A 22304-nucleotide genomic window follows, 5' to 3' on the forward strand; every position below is an offset into this window, starting at 1 on the left:
ATTCAAATTTGCGTTCAATTAATGAAACGCTGTTTATTATGTATTTATGAACGAACGCTGTTTATTATTTACTAACTGTTTACTATCAGGGTTGCCACCTTGCAAGTCGAACAGGGAATTTAAAAATCACCTAAAATAGCAAGAAAAATGCAGGGAATTTTTATCTTTCTTTTACGAACTGGGAAAATTACAGGATATTTCGTTTCTTCTTTTAAGAAATGGTGACCTCTTAAAGTGTGATCTGTGGGACATTTAAGGATCATATTTCAACTGTAATAAACTTTCATTTAATATAGCTTTATCTGTTTTAACATGGTGCGTAGCCTTTTTAAAAAGTGCTGAAAGCTGCATATTTTCAATTTTTAAAAGCCCTTAAAGGTTTTTTTTTTCATGGTGTTTTTAAAAAGTGCTTAATTTTTCCTTTTTGAGAAAGAGATTTTTTTTCTTAGCCATGTCAATTTTTGCCACACATTATGCAAAAGCACGCTTTTCAACGTTTTCACAATTCATTCAACCACAATCTATTTCAGCGTACCGTCGGTCCATAGCGCATGAAAGCGCCAATCATTTTGCAGATTTGATGAAATACTTCCGAGTCTGAATGTGAATATTGTGAGATAGGCTCGGTGAGATTTTTGCATTCTCATGTGCAACTCTGCTGCATTTTGCAAGATATTCTCAATTTCAAAATATTTTTAGTAGGGTGACCCGGGGTAATTCACGATCACTCTGTTTCTGGGGTAAATAATGATAACCTAAGTTTTATTTTTTAAAAAATTATTTTTTTTAAGTTTGAGACATGGACAAGAAAGCTTGTACACTTTACTAAAGTATAACTACATTTACTTAATAATAGTTTTTTTTGTTTAATTTAACAAAATAAGTATCTTTTAAAATGCTTTCTGCATTTTCCATTTCAAAGATGGGTTTCAAATTGTGCACCACATTTCTGCAAATCCTTCTCTTAATAATAAATATTTTGAGTTACTTTCTTTTTTTTGATATAAAAATAGTGTAAGCTTTTGTTTAATTGTTCCACATCTACTGTAAACATTATAAGTGATTATAGGAAACTATATCAAATGTTGCCCCCTACAGATGGGGTAATTCCTGATCATTTTCATTTCTTCTTATAGTATAAAAAATAGCTAATAAGTAGTTAATTGTTTTTTCTTATGTAACAGTTCATATTTATTAAGTGGAACAACTATAAAATATATTTTAACTATAATCACAAAATTTCTTTTTAACTGTATACAAGACAAATGTGTTCTGATCTGCACCATTTCTAGCTTTTCTTACCTTTCTTCTATCTTATTTTTATGTGTGTACATTGTTAGAATAGTTTTTAAGTTGATAAATTAACCTAATATAAATATGGTGAGAAATTATAAGTCTAAAAAGAATACTAAGCTTCTAGAAAGCAAAAATAGCAAATTTCTTTTAATGATTGAAAATGAAAATTTCAGTGGGAGAGCTGCTGCCAGAGCTGAAGTGTTAATCTTTATTCCGGCTTTTAAATAAAATGTTTTAATAGCTGCTTAAAAATATCTTTTTGGTTTATTTGCTTGANACTTTTGGGGGGAATTTTTTCAGAAAAAAAAACATTATTTGACTAAATTTTTTAAATGCTTTATGTGTATTTTTAATAGGTTATTTGTCTTAATTAAGGACAATTGCTTCTTACCTAATCTTTCCCCCGGTGGATCAATATAATTTTTGAGCTATTTTTTGTTAAATTAAATTTGATTTTTTTTTGTGCAGAATTTGTTTTTAATATTGTAATTTTTTTTATTTAAAAATGTTTAACAAAAATCTGCATTACACACAAAAAGAAATCTTATGGGTAACTAATGTGTCTAGAGCTGCCATTTTTACTAAATATTCAAATTGCATTTTTAATTTCTAGAATGCAATTGTTATATATATATATATATATATATATATATGGAATGCAATTGTTATATATATATATATATACAGTGTAACGTCCCATATCTGGACGTCCTTTTTCCCGAAGGGTCTTTTTAACAATCAAAATAAACAAACATCTCTTATCGTCCCCTCTCTTTTTTAAAAAAAAAGTCTTTGGACATGTTTTTTCTTTCTCTAGCTTCTAGTGATTCATGCATTGAACCCATAAATCAACAGAAAGGGGAAGAGAAGACCGTTGAGTGATCTAAGTGACGCTCCTCAAGAATGCAGGAAAGGAGATTTAGTTTCAAAAGACCACAAATGAGCCTCTCCCTAACTTCTTTCCTTATGCAGCTGGTTAGTAAAAGAGGGATTTTCTGGAATTATTTATTAGTGTGTCAGGGGGTGAAAAAGGGTAAGTGTAGCAAATGTTAACGTAGAGGGGGAGTCACTTTCAGTCACACAAGAAAAAATAAGGAGAACCCAATCAGCATGCCGCGCCTTTATGCTTGATTGATAGCCAATGATGGGAGAGAAAATAAGAATTTGTCACTTCCCGCCCACAACTTGAATGACCAATAAGGAGGAAATAAATTTTCTTCTTCACCTACCCACCTTAATGAATGACGGGAATTTCCCCTTCTTGCTTGAATCGTTCGAGTTCAAAATTGAGGAGAGAGCAATTAATATTTTCATAACTGTCAATTTTTTTTCGTTTTCTATGTTTTAAGCAATAATTGTTTATTTTCTAATATTTTGTGTTTGATTGATCAGATATCATTCTAATACTAAATCATTATTGCCCGAAAAATGAGGTTCATTTATTTTTTGCTTCTTAGATTCAGATCGTTTATTACATCGTTTTAAGCTTTGTTTACCTTGGGATCTATTATACGGAAAAATCTACTATCCGGATACGCAATTTTGCAATGTAGTTAGCCCAATGCAGCTCATACAAGAGCACGGGGATTATGTTTTTCTTTTTAATATATTGTGTATAATGTGTATGGGGAATTGTTTTTTCTAGGTTTGAGTGGAAACCCTGTATTTATTAAAAGTAATGAATGTTGACATGAAATCTTTGCTTATTGTTTTATCATGTTTGTAGGGACACCTTTTGGACAGAATACTCTGCAATGTGTTTTGAATGAGCGCTGTGATGGAAACAGAAATATATTCCATGCTGCTGTTACAACATGCTTTCCAACTTCAAACAAGGACACTGACTTTTCAGGTAGAGTTAATAATTCATCAATGCATATGCTAATATAGCAAGCCGATTATTTGGTCCAATGTAGCAGAAGGGTGGGCCATATGACCAAACAGCCAGTTCCAACGAAGTTCATTTTTCTACTCACTTCCTCGTGTAATTAAAACTACAAGTTACAGATGTTAATATAAATGATAAATGGAAAAAAAAATATGAACCTACAAGAATTTAAACATTTATAGCTAAAATGATTAAAAACTCTTAGCTGACCATTTTAGCAATCTTTGAATGGAAAAGCAAAATAGAAAAATTTTTAAATAAAATTTTTTAAAAATGTTAAATCAGTCACTCACTCAGTTTTTTTTTAAAAAAAGATTTATTTTGTTTCTTGGAGTAAAAAGTTACTTATATAAACAGGGTTCCCACGGGTTAGGGAGAACAGGGAAAACCTGGAATTGTTAGGGAATTTTATTTTAACTCCAAAAATCAGGGAAAGTTGCAGTTTTTAACAAAAACCTGGAATATTCCTATATCATACCTGGAAAATAACCAGTCTTAAAGTTGTCAGTAACAGTAATCAGTCATCAAGATTCAAGTTAAATAATTCTAACATCTATTACAATTATTTGTTTTAAACATTTCTTCAGGATTTAGTCAAACTGAAATGTTTCTTTCCTCATTTAATGATATTTTTTACACAGAAAATCTAATATTTCACTTTACAAATAAAAGAATCAAAGTTTTAGTAGTTTAGTAAGTAGGAAATTAAATGACTATTTAAGTAATTAATTAACAAAAGAAAGCAAACTAAATATTAACTTACAAAAGGAAAAAAGGCTAACGATTAAAATTAAAATTTTGAAAATGTTATTGAATTTATTGATTTTATGTTTATAAACAAAGTACTTTAAACGATCGAAAAAATAATTTTTATTACTGCACAGACTCTAATTACAATTTTTTTTTGTTTTTGGAAGGTAATTAAAAAAAATTTTTGAGTGCTTGAAAAGTACTTAAAAGGTGCTTATTTTTTTATTGAAAAACTGGCTAACGCACCCTGAAAAAGCTAATGATTAATATTTAGCAAAAAGCAAGTTAACAATGAATCACAAAATATAACAATTAATGTTAAAAAAAACTAACAATTAATAATTAACAAAAAAATAACAATTAATAAATATTAAAACAAAAGAACTATTAAGCGATGTGAGGGAAAGAAGGCAAAATAAGAACTGCATCAATCGGAAGAGCTAATTAATCCCTTAATAAACGTACTGTTGTTTTTGTAGTTCATGTTATTTTATTTTACATTCAAAATTATTATCATAAATTATTTTGCTCAGTGTATTATATATACGTAAGCAACTTTTAAACTTATTGTTTTCTTTGTTTGCCGTCAAATTTCGAAATCGTTAAAAGTGTGCCGCGATGAAAAAAGTTTGAGAATTACTAATCTGAATGCTATGAATGATGTTTGTTGGAAGAGGGGAGGGTCTTAATTAGTGGTTAAAGCATGTATTAACTCTTAATCTTTTTGTTATATTTATTTAGGTGATACAAGTGGAAGTGCTAGCCTAGAATCATTGGATTTACTAAGTGGAACAGTTGCATCTAATGGCAATAGTCACTCCTCTCGAAGGTTGGTTATTATTCTTTCACTTAAAAGTATTTTTTCGTGTAACTAATATTATTTTATTATATTTAAATTTTGAAATTGAATATAACAAAAATCATTAAAAATAAACCATTAAAATGAGCTTTTGTTTGAGTTTTTAATCTTGAAGAAGAATAAATATACTTAGTTTCTTTTTTTTGCTCTTATATGCTTATTAAATAATTTTAAAATAAATTATTTCTTTTTTTAGTGTTTCTTTGAGGGAAATAATGAGACGTGCAACTTCAGCTGCACGCAACTTGGCTGGTCTAGAAAACAGGGATCAAGACATAGGAATTCCTACTCTTAACTGGCCACCTGAACCAATGGATTCCACTAGTGGTAATTGTAACCAAATATTTCATTGAGACTCTGTGTAATGAAAGTTGAATAATATGATGATATGCATATAAATCTCGGGGGTAACCTATGGCTGTTAAAACTGTCATAATGGTTTTTTGAAATAGTGTAAATTAAACATAGATATTTCGTAAGTAATGTGAGCATATTTTACACTCAATATTAATATGAAAAAGTAGTGTAACAACTATGGAAAATTTGTTTGTTGGGATTCTAGACTTTATTTTTGACAGAAATATTATTTACAAATATCATTGATTTAAGTTTAATTATTTAAGGAATTTGCAATTTCGTATTATAAATATTAATGTAATAATAATTCATATTGTATACTGTCATAAATGTTAACAATCTTAAATAAATGTTAAGATTATTGATTCATAACTATAATTGAATTATCACTTATTTGCTAATAGACAAAAAATGCAATTATGTATTAATTAAGTTTATCTTTTTTTTTTTAAAAAATAATAATAAATTTGATATTTTAATATTTTTTTTAGGTTCTATATCTCCTTTAAATAATGCTAGTTCTGTAGAACCAACTGAAAGGAAGAATGCAGCATTGAGTATTTTATGGAGTCTCTGTGAATCTCCTGTGTTGAAACCTTATATGAAAGACCTTTTGACTGCAAGGTATGAAATCTAAATAAATGATTTAAGTTAAGATACTTACCTAATTATTCTATGCGATCAACTTGAGTAGTTTATATTTAGTGTTAGGTGGGTATTAAATCAAGATTTTTTTAAAGAAGGCTTTAAAATCAATCCATTAAATTTATTTTACTGAAAAATATGATATTTATGAATGTTACCATGAATGACCAAAATCAAGAGAATGCTGACTTTCACCAGTGTCAACAATCAAATAGTCGCTTTGGTGAATGTTCAAAATATTTGTTATATTCGATTTGATATTAGTTTATTCTTTGATAATATTATCTTTACTCGATATTTTAATAACTGTTGAGGATAGATTAGGAGAAGCATTAGTACAGTACAGAACCCGTTATCCGGAAATCAGAAAACCGGAAAACCAAAAAACCGGAACGAAATCCAATAAATTTTCCCACCATTTTTAAAAAAAATTTTTTTTTTTTTTCCTCATAAGATTTTAGGATTTTTCTTTCTTTTTTGAAAGATGTTCATCTTACCATCATTTTGGAAATAATCATTAGTGTATTACTTCATCGTTTTTTCTTTTTAAGATTATTTCCATTTTTTTTTTTAGTTGGGTTTAACAATAAAAAAACGGCTTTCTGTAGCTATTCCGAAAACCGAAAAAATCAGTTATCCGGAATAGCGATGGTCCCGATCGTTCCGGATAATTGGTTCCCTACTGTATTTGGAGTTAATGCAAACCGGGCAAATCAGGGTTCCCACGGTACTTGAAAAACCTTGAAAGTCCTTGAATTTGGTTGAAAAAAATCAGGGCCCCAGAAAGTCCTTGAATTCTGGCATAGGGTACTAGAAAAGTACTTGATTTTTTTAGAAATTAAAATACTACTAATTTTTCTTGCAAAAAAGTAATGAAAAAAAATATATAAATTCAAAGGAAAATTATAGAAATTCTAATTATGCAATTTTTAATGCTTGAAGTGAAAAGGGGTTAAAGAAGATGCAAAACTTTTCTCTCCTAGATTTTTCAGACCAGATTGTTGTTCATATCTCTGATATTTTGAAAGCTGTAATTTCTAGCAAATTTTAGGTTTTTTAGTCATAGTTTTGCGAATGATATATAGGGTTTAATTGATTTAGAAACATGTTTAATGTGTTGACTTCATTATTACGACAGGTTAATATTGTTGTCCTATTTGTTTTTTTAATTTATGTAAGAAGGATAATTAATTTTGTATCATTTACAATCAAATTTTTACATTCAGTTTTTACTGCTGATAAATAAAGTTTACTCCTACAGGTTTCATTGATTATGAATAAACATCATGATTCACATTAAACTGATTCTTGATTTATGGATCAGAAATTCACATAAAATGTGCTACGAATTGTGGTTTAACTGAAAGTGATCAATGAATCACATATCGAATATTACTTTAAAGTGATTTGCAAATTACTCATCAGGATTTGTATTAAGGTATTTTATAAGTCACATCATGATTCACATTAAAGTTATTTATCAATCATGGCTCACGATTCTTATTCTAGTAGTTTACAAATCACGCATTACGATTCACAAAAGATAGATTTAAGAATTACCACCCACAATTTTCATCAAAATGATTTTAGAATCACACATATCTGTCCTATATTAAGCACCTTTCGAAACACAAATTGCAATTTGTGAAAATTAGGCATATTCACAAAATTTACATTTTATGGATGTATTTTAAAAGAAAATAAAGCTTGGTAAGTCTTAATTATCTGTAAAATATTGTTCTACAATAGATTTTATTATGTTCAAAATACATTACTGATATTCTTAAGTAAGAACATAGAAAATTTGATATTAAAAATTGAAACAGATATGTTAAATTTTTGATAATTATGTTAAATTTTTGATAAATATGTTAAATTTTTGATGATTTATCTAATTATATACTTTTCCTGTAACCTAAAATTTGATTTAACATATTAAGAAAAGTATTTATATTTTAAAAACCGTGCAATTACACAAACTTTATCAATTATTTACTATGCTTGTTTAATGTAATATGCATTACTCATTCATTCAGTTTCATTAATTCTAATTCATTTGTCATGAAAAGTTTCACTGATGCTAGTTTTAAATGTTGACTAGTATCCTGTGTCAATTGGAGTTTTTTTTTTTGGTCAATAGGATTTTTTTAAAGTAATTTGAAACAGCAATGTAACTATCAACCATTCATATTATTAGCTGATAAATTTAATAAATAATTTTTTGTTGTTGTCAAATAAGCATTATGATTTAAAAATATACAATTTCTGCTTCTGCGTTATTGTAAAATCTGGTTGACATGTACTCTAGCGTATAACAATAATATCGAATAGGTCCTTGAAAAATTTGATTTTAGGTCCTTGAAAGTCATTGAAAAGTCCTTGAATTTTTTTTTTTGAAAGATTGAGTGGGAACCCTGCAAATGTATACTGTGCAGTGACACTTAACTAGACCTACTTTGTATTTCGGACATTTCTCAAAGCAATTATGTGATTGTCAACATTCACTGGTGGAAGTCAGTATTGAGAGAAATTTGCCTTCATGGAGGACTTTTTGATGGAACTAACCCACATTTGCGTTACATGGAGAGGAAGACCACAAGAATCTCNTAATTGGTTCCCTACTGTATTTGGAGTTAATGCAAACCGGGCAAATGTATACTGTGCAGTGGCACTTAACTAGAACTAGTTTGTATTTCGGACGTTTCTCAAAGCAATTATGTGATTGTCAACATTCACTGGTGGAAGTCAGTATTGAGAGAAATTTGCCTTCATGAAGGACTTTTTGATGGAACTGACCCACATTTGTGTTACATGGAGAGGAAGAGCACAAGAATCCGCCACAGTTAGCTTATCAGCAAGGGGACTCTAATCTATGGTTCATCGACCACTGAAGATCTTTTCACGTCAGCACTGTGGTCGGTGCAAGCCGGATGCGGAATTCATATCGACCAGCCATCGCTGGGATTCGAGCCCGGTTCACCTCATTCGAGGGCGAGAGCTCTATCCCCTGAGCCATTTTTCATAACTTTAAAAAATGTTCTGTTATTTGTTTGTTTCTGTTATATTGTTAAAAAATCTTGATGGTTCTATTTCTAGGGATGCCCAAGGCTTAACTCCATTTATGTCTGCTGTGACTGGCAGAGCTTATTCTGCTGCTCTTATTTTAATGGATACTTTCTTGCGTCTTTCCCAAGAGACTTGTAGAGATTCTGAAGCAAAGCAGAAATTTATGCAGCCCATGATATTTCCTTCCGGGGCTTCTCCTGATGACTCTCCCCTTCACGTCTTATGTTATAACGACACCTGTAGTTTTACATGGACTGGAGCAGAGCACATTAATCAGGTATTTTCTTTCTTTAGCTGCCAACTTTACCCGATTTTGCCTATTTCTCCTGGTTTAATAAAATTTCTCCTATTTTTATACATTTTAAAAAGTTTCCAGGGTTGCCACTCCTCAGGGGGAGAACAGGGAAAACCTGGAAAATACAGGGAATTTAAAAATCACCTAAAATAACAGGGAAAATCGTGATGAGAAACATCTTCTTTTTCGTGATGAACATTGACGATTTAGATCTCTATTTTTCACTTTAAAGGAAGCATTTGATTTTTTACACCAGTCTTGTGCCAATCCAAATGAATTTCTTATGTTGCCTTTGTTATGTTATTTTGTTATTTTTTTATATAGTTTCATGCATCTTTTTTTTGTTTTCTATTATTACAGTGTTCAACAATATATGACGTCTTATGATGAGCAAAATAATTTATGATTGTAATACCCCCCTTTTTTTTTTTAAATTTCTATTTTAAATTTATTGTAATTACTTTTCTTTGTCGCCTGGACAGGATTTTCCTCTTGACGACGAATATATATTCCTTGTATTTATGTGTTTTTGTTCCCAATAAAGTTATATATATTTAAAAAAAAAAATGCAGGGAATTTTGATTTTTTCTTTACAAACTGAGAAAATACAGGGAATATTGTTTTTACTTTTGTCTTTTAAAAAATGGTGACCTCTCAAAGCCTAATCTATGGGATATTTAACCATGATATTTCAGCTATAATAAACTATTTCATTTACTATAGCATTATTTAAGTATGTTCAGCTGTTTTTCCAGCAATTAAAACTAATAAATATAGTTAGCCCAATATAGCTCACACAAGAGTGCAGTAATTGTTGTTTCCTCTTAACATATTGTGTATAATATGTCCAGGGAAAACACAGGGAACTTTTTCTCCAGATTTGAGTGGCAACCCTGGTTTCCTAAAAGTAAGGTAGTTTTCTTAAATAAATATATATATATCCCCATTATTGAAATAGAATTTTTGCACAAATTATTGTTTGCTTTAAATGAGTATTACTAATACATAATGAAAAGATCCTCATTTATGGAAATCAGTTTAAAACTGTTTTGCTCTAAAATGTTCTGTTTTTTATTTTTTTTTTCAGAACTTCCTTTTTAAATTACTTACAAAAATCTGTTAACTATCCTTGATTAATTAAATGTATATTTCTATTCAATATTATGAGCAAACATAAAACATTTCAAGTTCATTTAATGTCAAACCTAACAGGAAAATTTCAAATTCAAAGCTATTAAAACCCTTTTGTGAAAAATATTAAACTAAATTCCAATTTTAAACAAGTCAATTGAATTTCTATTTCCATTAGCTCTCAAGATATCAAAATTTTTTTTTTATTGGCTCTTAGTAAGAGATTCTTCTAATTAAGATATTAATAAAGAATGGCATTTTGCTCCAGGCAACAGAAGAATCTTAATAATTTAAAGCGCATTAACTCAAAATGTTAATAAAAGTTTTTTTGAAATTTTTTTGCAATGCGAAGTTCAATCTTTTTTCTAAACTGCAGTGTCATGCTTGTTTTTCTTAATTTATAAATTTTTTAATTGCTTATTTTTTAGGACATCTTTGAATGTCGAACGTGCGGCTTGACCGGCTCTTTGTGTTGCTGCACTGAATGTGCTCGTGTCTGCCACAAAGGTCACGATTGTAAATTAAAGAGAACATCACCCACGGCCTACTGTGATTGTTGGGAGAAATGTAAATGCAGAGCTTTGGTCTCTGGCCATCAACCATCAAGATATCAACTCTTAAATAAACTTATCCAAGAAACAGATCTCGTTACTTACCCTAACAGCAGGTAAGCCAGAATTATATTTAAGTACGTTCCATCAAAAAACATTTGATTTTATAAAGTGGATGATTTTACAAACCAGAATATCTATACTTAGGAAAAGTCTGCTAAAGTTAAACTTTCTAAGTACATTAAAAGCTTAATTCATTACTACATTTATAATTTATTTTTACTGAATCTTCGTTGACTATATGACATTTTAATTTAAGATGAGCTACATATATTTAATATTATGCAGAAGAATTTTACAATACTAAGCATATTTGTTTGATTAGCAAAATTTAAAATTAAAGATTCAAAATGATTGGAAAGTTTATAAAAGCTTTTCTAGCTTTCAATCTTTCCTTTTCTTATCTCTTAAGTTCATTTTAAAATAAAGATAGATTTATTTTATGTAATGAGAGATAACCATTAACATTGAACGATGATAGTCATTCTATAATTTCGATATTTGGATCTCTTTATTCTCATAGTTTCATAATTTTTGAGTTCTCTCCCTTTAAATTCTCTTAAGAAGTGTAATCCACACCTGTAACTTAATTCATTGGGGTAACAGTAAAATCTGTTATTAAAACCTTTAAAAAAATTTTTTTGTTAAAAAAAAAGAAAAGTATAATTATTTTAAGCAAAAGCACTACAAAAATTTGATTTTACGAAAGGGTAATCATGATTTTATATTATTGATATTATATTGATTGCAGAATTAATTTCATAATCTCAATATATATATATTTTTTTGAAGATTGATGTATCTTTAAGTGAAGACGATTTAATTTTATTTGTAATTTTATCTAGGGGTGAAAATATCCTTCTTTTCCTCGTTCAAACTGTTGGTCGTCAAGCCATTGAGCACAAACAGTACAGACCTTCGAGACCTCGCTCATCTGCACAACGCAAGACAACTTCGTCATCAGATATCTGTGAGTAATAAATTTCTGCTTCACTATCATTCAAATTTATTTTCATATTTTTAATCTTATTTTCTAATCGGTAGCATATTTTTTAAAATTAATTATGAAATCTTTTAATAATCTTTGATGAATTAAATGTCTTATAACTATTCAAAATTATGAGTAAACATAATACATAACATTTCAAGTTAATTTATTGTCAGTCATAACAGGAAAATATTGCAGTCTTTCTATTTTTATGAGTATAAAAATCCCTAAAATTCCCTATGTATAAAATATTTAGTTTGTGGTTTTGTGGTGGCAGACCCTGTGGTTTTTTCTGCAGATATTTGTAAAATTCAGCTTATCTCAAGATGATTCGCCAATTTGATTCTTTTGGTTTGGTGGATTTTTTGGTTACGTTGGAATCTGCTAACATCAGGGTTTGAAAAAACCCTACCCGCCTGGGTTTTATTGAATAAATCTGGGGAAAATTGGGTTTTATTTGAAAAAACCCGGGGGAAATTGGAATAATATAAATCCAAAAAATTATTTCAATTTTGTTATATGTGTTTTATATTAAGTTTAAATAACACATTATCACTAATACATATTTGAATCTTCTTTATTGTTAAATACATAACGTTTCACAATTTTTAACCCAAGCATTATAAAATATAAATGCAGTAATATAAAAGGAACAAGTTTATTAATCTTTTTGTTTTCACACACATTTATTTACTATATTTATTAAACATATGGATATTACCTATTATAAAATTATAATCTGTAAATATTTATAATCAGTAAAAACTAAAATTTCATCTGACTTTTGACTTTAATAAAAAACTGAAATAAATATTTAATGGTCTTCCATGTTTTTATAATAATATTAATAGAAAGTGAAATTAAAATTGCATATAATTATAAAGAGTATCAGTTACTTACTCCATTTTTTTTGTCAAATAATTTACCCTAGGAAAATGATTTCATTTTTAGATAAATAATTTTAAAATGTTCTTGTATAGAAAGTTTTAGCTTATTTTTTAAAGCCAGAAAATAAAACTGTTTAAATTTGCTAATGTATCACTTAGTAAAAAAAAAAAAAAAAAGTTTCCTTTGAATTTTTTTAAACATATGAATTAATAATAACCTGTTTATTAATATATAAAGCATGCAACTATAATTGAAAAATTTATCTTTTCAGACTATATTATTAAATTTCTATTTGATTTAATTTCATTAAAATATTACTTTTTAAAAAAACCCACTTAAAGTTTTCAATAGTACCTACTATAAAATTAGATTCGAATTCCTTTTACTTTACAAATATTAGAAACTTAATTATATAAATCCCGCAACTCTATTTGACAAACTGATGCTGTACAATAAATTATATAAAATTAAATGTGCAGAAATAAGTTTTAATGAAATTTTTAAAAAAAAAAAAACCCCACTTATCGCTCCAAGTGGGTTTTTTCAAGGTGGGCCCACCCAATAAAACCCGGGCGGGTTTTTTCAAAGTGGGCTCACTTGGCGAACCCTGGCTAACATCATGATTCTTATTTATGTGATTTTAATATTATTGATTTTTGTATTTACCTGCTTTAAAAGTTACGCGTTGCGATTCATATTTACAGGATTCAAAAATCATACATCACTAGTCTTATTCACGGGGTTTAAAAATCGCATATTGCAATTCATTTTTAAGCATTTTTAAAACCCAAATGTCGCAATTCGAATTTATGTGACCTGAGAATTATGCATTGTGATTCGTATTTATGCAATTTAAAAATTCATGGTCGCAATTTGTATTTCCGTATTTTTGAAATACTATATCGCGATTCATATTTGTGTGATTTTAATATCCAATATCACGATTCTTAATCATGCGATGTTTAAAATCCAATATGGTGATTCTTTTAAGAAGTAAGTTTTTTCTTGAAATGTTTACTATAAAGGTCTGATATTCACCATTAGTAGGTTATTTAATTATAAATGCTAGTTCAAGAAATTATGTTAAATATGAAACATGATTGGTACATAAATTGATAACTTGATATTGATTTTTTGCACATAACGCTTTTAGGGTTTTTTACTTTGTGTCACAATCACCCCTAAACTGTAATAAATTAGATTAGAATATAGCAATTTCAAATTTTTCCGTAACTTAGCTTTACAAATGGATTCTTTACGTGCCATAATTTTATTTAGCACAAAGTTCTACCAGGAATTTTCCTTTTTTTTCATATTGTAACACTTTTTTCTTCTTTTTATGCACTCTTTAATGGTCTAGAATTTATTTTATCAATTGAAATACTTATTTGTTTAGCTGAAACTGACATGCCAGACCATGACATGGAACCCCCTAGGTTTTCCCGGCGTGCTTTAGAGCGTCTGTTGAATGATTGGAATGCAGTGAAATCCATGATTCTTACGGGATGGAAAGGGGAAGATAATTCATCATTGAAACCATCTTACGGATACATGTACGATGAACAAGCTTATCTCGGTCTTCAGAATGGAACAGCCTTACTCGATAAATTCACTCATTGCCTTCTCACAAAATGTAGTCCAGAAGTAAGAAGCCCTTTTTAATCCTTTAAAACAGAGTGATTTTAATATTATAAAACAGTGGAATCTCCAAGAAAGACCACCTCCATTTAAGACCACTTTTGGGAGGTCCAGAACTCCTTAGAGAGCTTTTTTTGACAATACAACCTCATGTTGCAGTCAGATTGCTCTAAAGATGATGGAATGCAGTGAAATCCATGATTTACTATGATTACTTCTAGATTTACTTCTAGATTTACTATCTATGATTTACTTCTAGAGTTAATAGTTCAATTAGAAAAAAAAATATTTTAGGGATAAAAAATTATCTCAAAATATTTTAAACAGGGTGCGTAGCATTTTTAAAGCATTTTTCTTCTTCTTTGCCATATCGATTGTTGTTGTAAATTACAAAAAGTGCATGATTTTTACAATTTTCTGAGCAATATTTATCAGAAGTTGTTTTATCATGATTATGTAGTTTTTTAAAATGTTTCTAAATTTTATTAATTTTATGTTTATAAATAAAAAACTTTTAACGGTAGGGAAAAAATTTTTATTACTGCACAAATCCGAAGTAATAAAGTATGATTTTTATTATTATTTTTTTTTTTGGAAAGTGATTAAAAATATTTTTAGAGTGCTTAAAAAGTACTTAAAAGGTGCTTATTTTTTGTTGAATAATCTGGCTATGCACCCTAATTTTTGTGATTAAAAATTAAATGTCAACTTAAACAAAAAAAACGTAATTGGTAAATTTATTTTTACACATTTTTGTAGACGCTAAATTTTATTCATTTTCGATCCATCTTTTTATGATGCCAATAGAAGTGGCATTACTGCCCCAAGAAAATGACACTGACTGAAATTAAAATCATTTGAGAAAAATTTTGTACCTTTGATGACAATTTTGAAATTAATGGAGGTAACTTTTAAGAACGAGCAACCTCCATCAACGACCATTTACTGTTGAATGGAGAGTGATCGCTCCCGAGAGGTTACACTGTATGAGGTATTTTAAATGTTTTTGTAAATATATTGTTGTAGTAATCGGTTACAATTAATGAAATATATATGCATATTAATATTTGTTTATTAGTGTTCATTATATTAGTACTTACCAAACTCTAGTTTTAAAACAATTTTCAAAACTGGAATTTTTTTAATATTGCACATGCATTTCTGTATCTTAAATATTTTTTTAATTACCTTTTTTTGTTCCATCTTAATCATACATTTCTTAGTATGATTTTTTTTTTAATAAGTGGTTTGTTTTAGTTTTATTATTCCATAAATAAGTCAACCTACATTAAATGTAAAAGATATGAAGCAACACTGTTTGCTGTGTCATTTGAAAATTTTAATAAATAAATAAATGTAAAATTAATTTTTTACTTGTTTTGTCTTCTTTTCAATAGTTAATTATGAAACTTTTTCTATTTCATTTTCAATTAATTTCAATTATGCATTTACATGTATTATGTACTATAAACCAATTTTTAATAGAGTCACATTGTTTGAAATGTACTGTTATGATTTATTTTTAATGATATGATTTTTAAAATGTAACAAATACATAAACTCAAGTTTGGAAATAATAAAAATCCTGTTTGAAATTTTAAGTCAAACAAATAAGAATCATGAATCCTGCTTCTCTCTTCCTACAGATGCTTGATACTCTCTTAACTACCCTTATACGAGAAATTCAAAATGAAAGCAAAGAGGGCCGAAGTGCAGAAGCTACTATGGTTTCAAGACGATTTGTGCGCAGTGTAGCACGCATATTTGTAGTGTTAAATGTTGAGATGGCTCCTAATACTTCAAAGAAAAAAAAGTAAGCATCAATTCCAAAAAATGTTTCAATTTTTCAAAAACTTTACTATAACTTGAAAGACCAAACCACATGATGACTAGAATTTGCAGACCTCTGTTCTTTGCAATGATCTTTACAAAGCGTCTCCAATGGTTTATATATATTTCTTCTAAGACTTTTAGCAATCTGTAGCAATGTTTCTTTTTTAAAGCAATGTAGCATGATCCATGGGCTGAATTCAAATTTGTGATGTCTGGTGGTTGGGTGTGTGCATGGATCCCATTACATTTTGGTTCATTCTCTGAATTCCTGTTATCTGTAGGGTTGGAAAAAATAAGCTTTTATCTGGACATGGTAAAAACTTTAAAAACCTGCCAAATGCTGCTAGCAATTTTTTTTAAAGTGTTAGTGCTTTATTATTTATAGCCTATATTAAAATCTTTTACAGTAACTAGCCATTTGACAAATGTTATAATGTAAACTACAGTAGAGCGCCGATTATCCGAACTGCTCGGGGCCGAACGTGGTTCGGATAATGAAATGTTCGGATAATTGGAAAGTTGTTTAAAACCTAGTTTAAATGATTATTATTTATGCACCAACTTCCCTTCACACTTTTTCTAGGCTTAGAACTGGCAGTACTATCTAAAATAGCTCTGGCGAGTTTAAGACTTTTTTTTTTTCAATTTTTAAATATATTTTTTTAAACTTTTCTTTTCAATTTGAATCATTTTTATCATATTTCGGCTTTTTTATAATATTTTTTGTCAATTACTGATTTTACCACATTTTATTTTATTTTCCATTGCAAAAGATATCCAGCAAAGACTTTTATTTCAAAGAACATGCTCTTTTTTGTGCAGCCTTTTTAAATAAATCAACTGAATTGGATCAACATCATTTTGACGTTCTAGGCAATTCATTGCAATATCTAATGAATTTCATGCTTCTTATGAGAAGGTCCACGATCTTGAATTTGATCACGTACTTCTTCCTCTTAATCTGAGGAGTTCCGATTTTCATTCAAAATTTCAGAAACAATTTCATGATCATTTAAAATTTGAAATCCTGAGTCGTTTTCAGTGTCTCGACACCAGTCTTCTATTTCTTCTGCTGTATAACATGGCATATTTTCACCCGAAAGATCTACCGATTCACAAACTGCAGTTTTGTTTGTTTTTCTGATAAGAATTTTATTCCAAGATTTAAGATTCCAAGCACTGTAATCACTAATCATTAACCATGAGTGACAACTACCCATCCCCCAATTGTAGAATTTCGGCACTTATCTATTCATAAACACATTCCGCTTTACAACAATTGTAGATTGTCAAAATGAAGCTCGCATTCTTTGATGATAATTTTCAGTTGAAGTGGGCTAAAGGGGTATGTAGGTTTAACTGCATAACAATGCATGTATGTATGGTTACTAGAAGAAAACTGCTGAAGAAAGTTGTAAATTAAATATGGTCTTCAGATGTAGTGGATATTATATATTCCTCTAAATTTAGAAAAATTGTCGATAAGTTAAAAAAATTCTAAACTTAAAAAAGAGAAGGAGAAAAAAAGCGAATTCGGACATAGTTCGGATAATTGGACGTTTGGATAATAAGGGTTCGGATAATCGGCACGCTACTGTATCTCCTAAATATTAATTGAAACCTAATTTTTTGCAAAACAATAGAGTGACAAATATTTTTCACCATTTTGGACACTGATAAATGTATTAAATTTTCAATATAAGCCCATAACCATTTATTTAATGTTTGTTAAAAATATATTGTTTTCATGAATTAATTTCAACATACTTCTTCTCAGCTTTATCTCAGAAAAAATACTTGATGTTCTTGATATTTAGAAAATATATTTCATTCCTTTCTTCTCTATCTATCAGTGATTTTTTTTATGACTTCCTAAACATTCGAGCGTGATTTAAATCACTTACTTTGAAAAAAAAAAATCTTTGATTCTTATCAAATAATTTTAGTGTATTATAGTTATTCAGTGTGTCCAAAATATGAGAAAACTGTCGAATATATTTACATCTTACATGCATTGACGACAAAGTTTGACACATAAGGAATATTTTTGACGGCTTTTAAATATATAATTTTTTCTTTTTTACGCATACTAGAATTGCAGTTATTAATAGCCAAATTTTTTTTTACAAAAATTTGTTTTATTTATTATTTCATAACTGTTTGTTTTGTTATACAGCTTGAGTGCAGCTACTCAGCCTCTAGCAAAATGCAAAAGGGTTTTTCAAGCTCTCATCATCATAGCAGTTGAAGAATTGTGTGAAACAGCAGATGCCCTCATAGCTCCTGTAAGACATGGTGTTGCTAGACCAACTGCCCCATTCTCCTTAGTTTCTTCTAGTAATGAGGCAATTCATGTAAGTGTATCTTTTCTGCAGTATTTTTAATTACTAATTGATTACTAATTTAAAGTAACATAGTGTTTACAGAAGAAAGTAAAGAAAAAAATGTAAAAAAATTTTAATTGTAAGAGTAATATTTTTTAAATTCTAATTCTGCGGATTTTGTATACAGAAAAATGAACTAATTATTTCCTCTTTCAAATTTTGTAAATCATTACAAAAATTAAAAGTCATAAATAAATTAAGCGATAATAAATTGAAATTAATATATATATATTAAAAATTGCAAAATCCGTGCAGTAACTTTAAAATAAAGATCGACGACAAATCACGCGAATAAGACTCTTTAAAAAAGAGATACTCAAATAAGAAAAAAAGAAATAACTCTTTAAAGAGGAAAAAAAAAGAAAGAAAAAACATCATTTCTAGAGTGAACTATCTTTTAAACTTTTGCGATTTCTGAATTTTCTTTTTTAAATTTGAAATTCTAGCTGAAGGCAGTCATTATGGACTTTTTTTTCATTCCAAAATGAGAATAGAAAAACCGTGATTATTTCTTTCCTCCTCTCTGATGCGCAAGAAATAAATATTCAAAAAGAAATTCTGCAGAGAGAAAAAAAAACATTTTTTGAAAAATTATACAGAGAGGAAAACCAAAATTTTCCCCTTCCCAAATGAAAAATCTTTCTGCAAAAACTCCAATCTTCTGTGACAATGTCGCTGCGTCGCCTCAATTCTGCCACGGGGCAAACTTGAAGGATTCAGAGTGTGAAAGTACAACGCTAGACCCATTGCTACTCGTGCACTTTCAGGGTTGGAACAGTTGCTGAAATTACTCCAAACTGCTTTCAAATATAATTTTTGTTTTAGCCTTCTCCAAAATGTCGTTCTTTCCCCCGATATTGCTCCAAAACGCTTAACAATATCAGGGTTGCCACTCCACAGGGAGAACAGGGAAAACCTGGAAAATACAGGGAATTTAAAAATCACCAAAAATAACAGGGAAAATGCAGGGAATTTTGATTTTTTCTTTACAAACTGGGAAAATACAGGGAATTTTGATTTTTTATTTTGGTCTTTTAAAAAATGGTGTCCACTCAATACGTAATCTATGGGATATTTAACCATGATATTTCAGCTATACTAAACTATTTAATTTACCATAGCATTATTTAAGTATGCTCGGCTGTTTTTTGCAGCAATTAAAACTAATAAATATAGTTAGCCCAATATAGCTCACACAAGAGCACAGTAATTGTTGTTTCCTCTTAATATATTGCGTATAACATGTACAGGGAANTTCAGGGTTGGAACAGTTGCTCAAATTACTCCAAACTGCTTTCAAATATAATTTTTGTTTTAGCCTGCTTCAAAATGTCGTTCTTTCCCCCGATATTGCCCCAAGTTGCTCCAAAACTCTTAACAATATTCATTGAGCAAAGAGTGCATATTTGGGACAATTTTGTGCAAAAGTTTAATTGCACCATAACCGCAAGCAATTTTGGTTTTTCACCTAAATGTCGATTAATATGTTTAGTTAACTGAGTTTTCCCTCCCATCAAATAGAGCAGGTCAAGAAGTTATTACTAAAATAATGCAATTAACTTGTCCAGTGATTCTGCTTATGTGTTAAAACACTTCAAATAGGCAAGAAATGGAGAGAACACAAAAAACTAGCTTTGTTGAGTGAATTTTTCGTGTTGGAGAATTACTTGTTCCATGTAATTCTCTAACACAATTTTTTCTTTTTCTTTTTGGTATTTTTTTTGTGTTCTAATCCTAAGAGTTTGAATTGGTTACTTCTTTTCAGTGAAAGTCTAGGATAAAATAACTGAATTTATAAGTTCGTCCTACTTACTTATTTTTATGAAACCATATTTTATTTTTAATATTCCTTAAACAAATATTCAGGATATTAAAAAAATATGCCATTCAAAATAAATTATTCACGTGTGATTTTTTCTTCATTTTTCTTGTTCCAATAGCTTGTCTTATTTGTATTTGAAACTTAAGATAAGAAGATGACGATTTTTTTCAGTAAACGCGTGCCTTTTTTAAGCTTAATAAATGCCAAAATAAAATTAATTTTCTTTCCGATTTAGGCGTTTTTCAAAATATAGTAAGTTAAAAATACTTTTCTTTGTTTATAACTTAAATGGAGCTAATTGAGATAATTGCATAAAATTGTATGTTCATATTTCTTAAATTCAGGTAACTAGATTAGTAACCAGTCACTTAAAAGTTTGTCTTATATTTAAAAAAGAAAAAAAAAGCGTATACTTTTATATACCTTTGCTGCTAGGACTAAAAAACTTAGCTTATTTGGAAGTTCTGCAACGTTATGTGGATTTAGCTGCCAAGTTTATAGGATACCATAGCTGCCAAGTCTGCTGAATTTTCCAGTGGACTACTTCATTTTGCCAGTTTCTACTACTTTTTTGCCAGGTCTACTGGTTTAATAAAAAATCTCCTAATTTTTGTACATTTTTAGAAAATTCCCTTAAGTTTCCTAAAAACAATCTCTATTGAAATAGAATTTTTGGACAGATTATTACTTGCTTGAATATTTAAATGTGTGTTACTGATACATAATAAAGGAGCCTCATTTATCGAAATCAGTTTAAAACTTTTTCTCTCCCAGAAATACTTTTTCAAATTAGTTTAAAAGTCTTTTAACTATCTTTGATGAATTAAATGCCTATTACTTTTCAAAAGAGTAAACATAATACATAGCATTTCAAGCTCATTTAATTTAAATCGTAACTGGAAAATATTGCAGTATTTCTATTTTGCTAACCATAAAAATCGCTGAAATTCCCTATGTGTGAAATATTTAGTACATTATGCTATAATTATCATATATTATTTCGTAAAATCTACTTTTCCTTTCTATGTTGGCAGCTAAGGTTTAACAAATTTGTCATAACTCTTAATGCAGCTTTTTTAGTGATTTACTGACTGTAACTGATTATAGGGGAGTGAAGAGCTGTTTGCTGTTGATCCAATGATGACAAGAAGTAGCAGTGAGCTTTCTGTGCGTGCTGCCAGTGGTTTAGTTGTGGAATCGCAATCATCTCTGGGTGTAGATGGTTCTTCACGTGAGAGAGAGGATGAGGATCCTGAGGTATTTCTCATAGGGCATTTTAAACACTTGTCTTAAGCATTTAACAGGGTGCTTAGCATTTTTTTAAAAAGGCCTTAAAGGTGCTTTTTTAATTGGGTGTTTTGAATCCCAATAAAATTATCAAATTAAGCATTTTTAAAAAAAATTTTTTTCATGATTTACTCTTAACATTAAAATGACTTGTGTTTTATTACAAATACACACGATTGACTTTAGATGTTATGAGAATCATGTCATGAGAATCATGCTTAATGATTTTTTATTTTTTTAAGAAGCTATTTTTGTTTGACTACAGGTCTTTTATTTTTATTTTAACCTGCAGGTTGATGTTATGGAACGAGAAGTGAGTGAAGACCAAGATCCGGAAGAGAGTGAGCGTGATGACCACATAGAACAGTCTGAAAATGATACTGTACCTCAAGAGCAAAATGATGATGGTATAATTTACCTCTTTTTCTCATCAAATTCATTCATATTGCACATCAACCATAATTTTTCTTTTCTATATTTATATTTCTTTAAACTATTTTTCAACATCTACTTTTATTTTAGATTCATTGAAATAGGTTGCAAAATACATAAACCAGGGTAGCATT

The 22304-nt window shown here is 28.9% G+C and overlaps 1 protein-coding gene across 12 annotated transcripts in view; it reads left to right on the top strand.

The window, feature by feature from the left end:
- LOC107456149 (E3 ubiquitin-protein ligase hyd) overlaps nt 1-22304 on the top strand; it is a 98806-nt gene that overhangs the window by 38444 nt on the left and 38058 nt on the right. For all 12 annotated transcript variants that reach the window (XM_071178255.1, XM_071178258.1, XM_071178257.1 and 9 more), the window contains exons 19-30: nt 3023-3148; nt 4676-4763; nt 4990-5120; nt 5642-5774; nt 8892-9138; nt 10716-10954; nt 11744-11868; nt 14171-14418; nt 16059-16225; nt 18422-18599; nt 21559-21708; nt 22031-22145. In XM_071178255.1, coding sequence (XP_071034356.1) covers nt 3023-3148; nt 4676-4763; nt 4990-5120; nt 5642-5774; nt 8892-9138; nt 10716-10954; nt 11744-11868; nt 14171-14418; nt 16059-16225; nt 18422-18599; nt 21559-21708; nt 22031-22145 — 1947 coding nt within the window. The remainder of the gene's footprint in view (nt 1-3022; nt 3149-4675; nt 4764-4989; nt 5121-5641; nt 5775-8891; nt 9139-10715; nt 10955-11743; nt 11869-14170; nt 14419-16058; nt 16226-18421; nt 18600-21558; nt 21709-22030; nt 22146-22304) is intronic.

This window comes from Parasteatoda tepidariorum, chromosome 3 (assembly GCF_043381705.1).
Source record: "Parasteatoda tepidariorum isolate YZ-2023 chromosome 3, CAS_Ptep_4.0, whole genome shotgun sequence".
Lineage (NCBI taxonomy): Eukaryota > Metazoa > Arthropoda > Arachnida > Araneae > Theridiidae > Parasteatoda > Parasteatoda tepidariorum.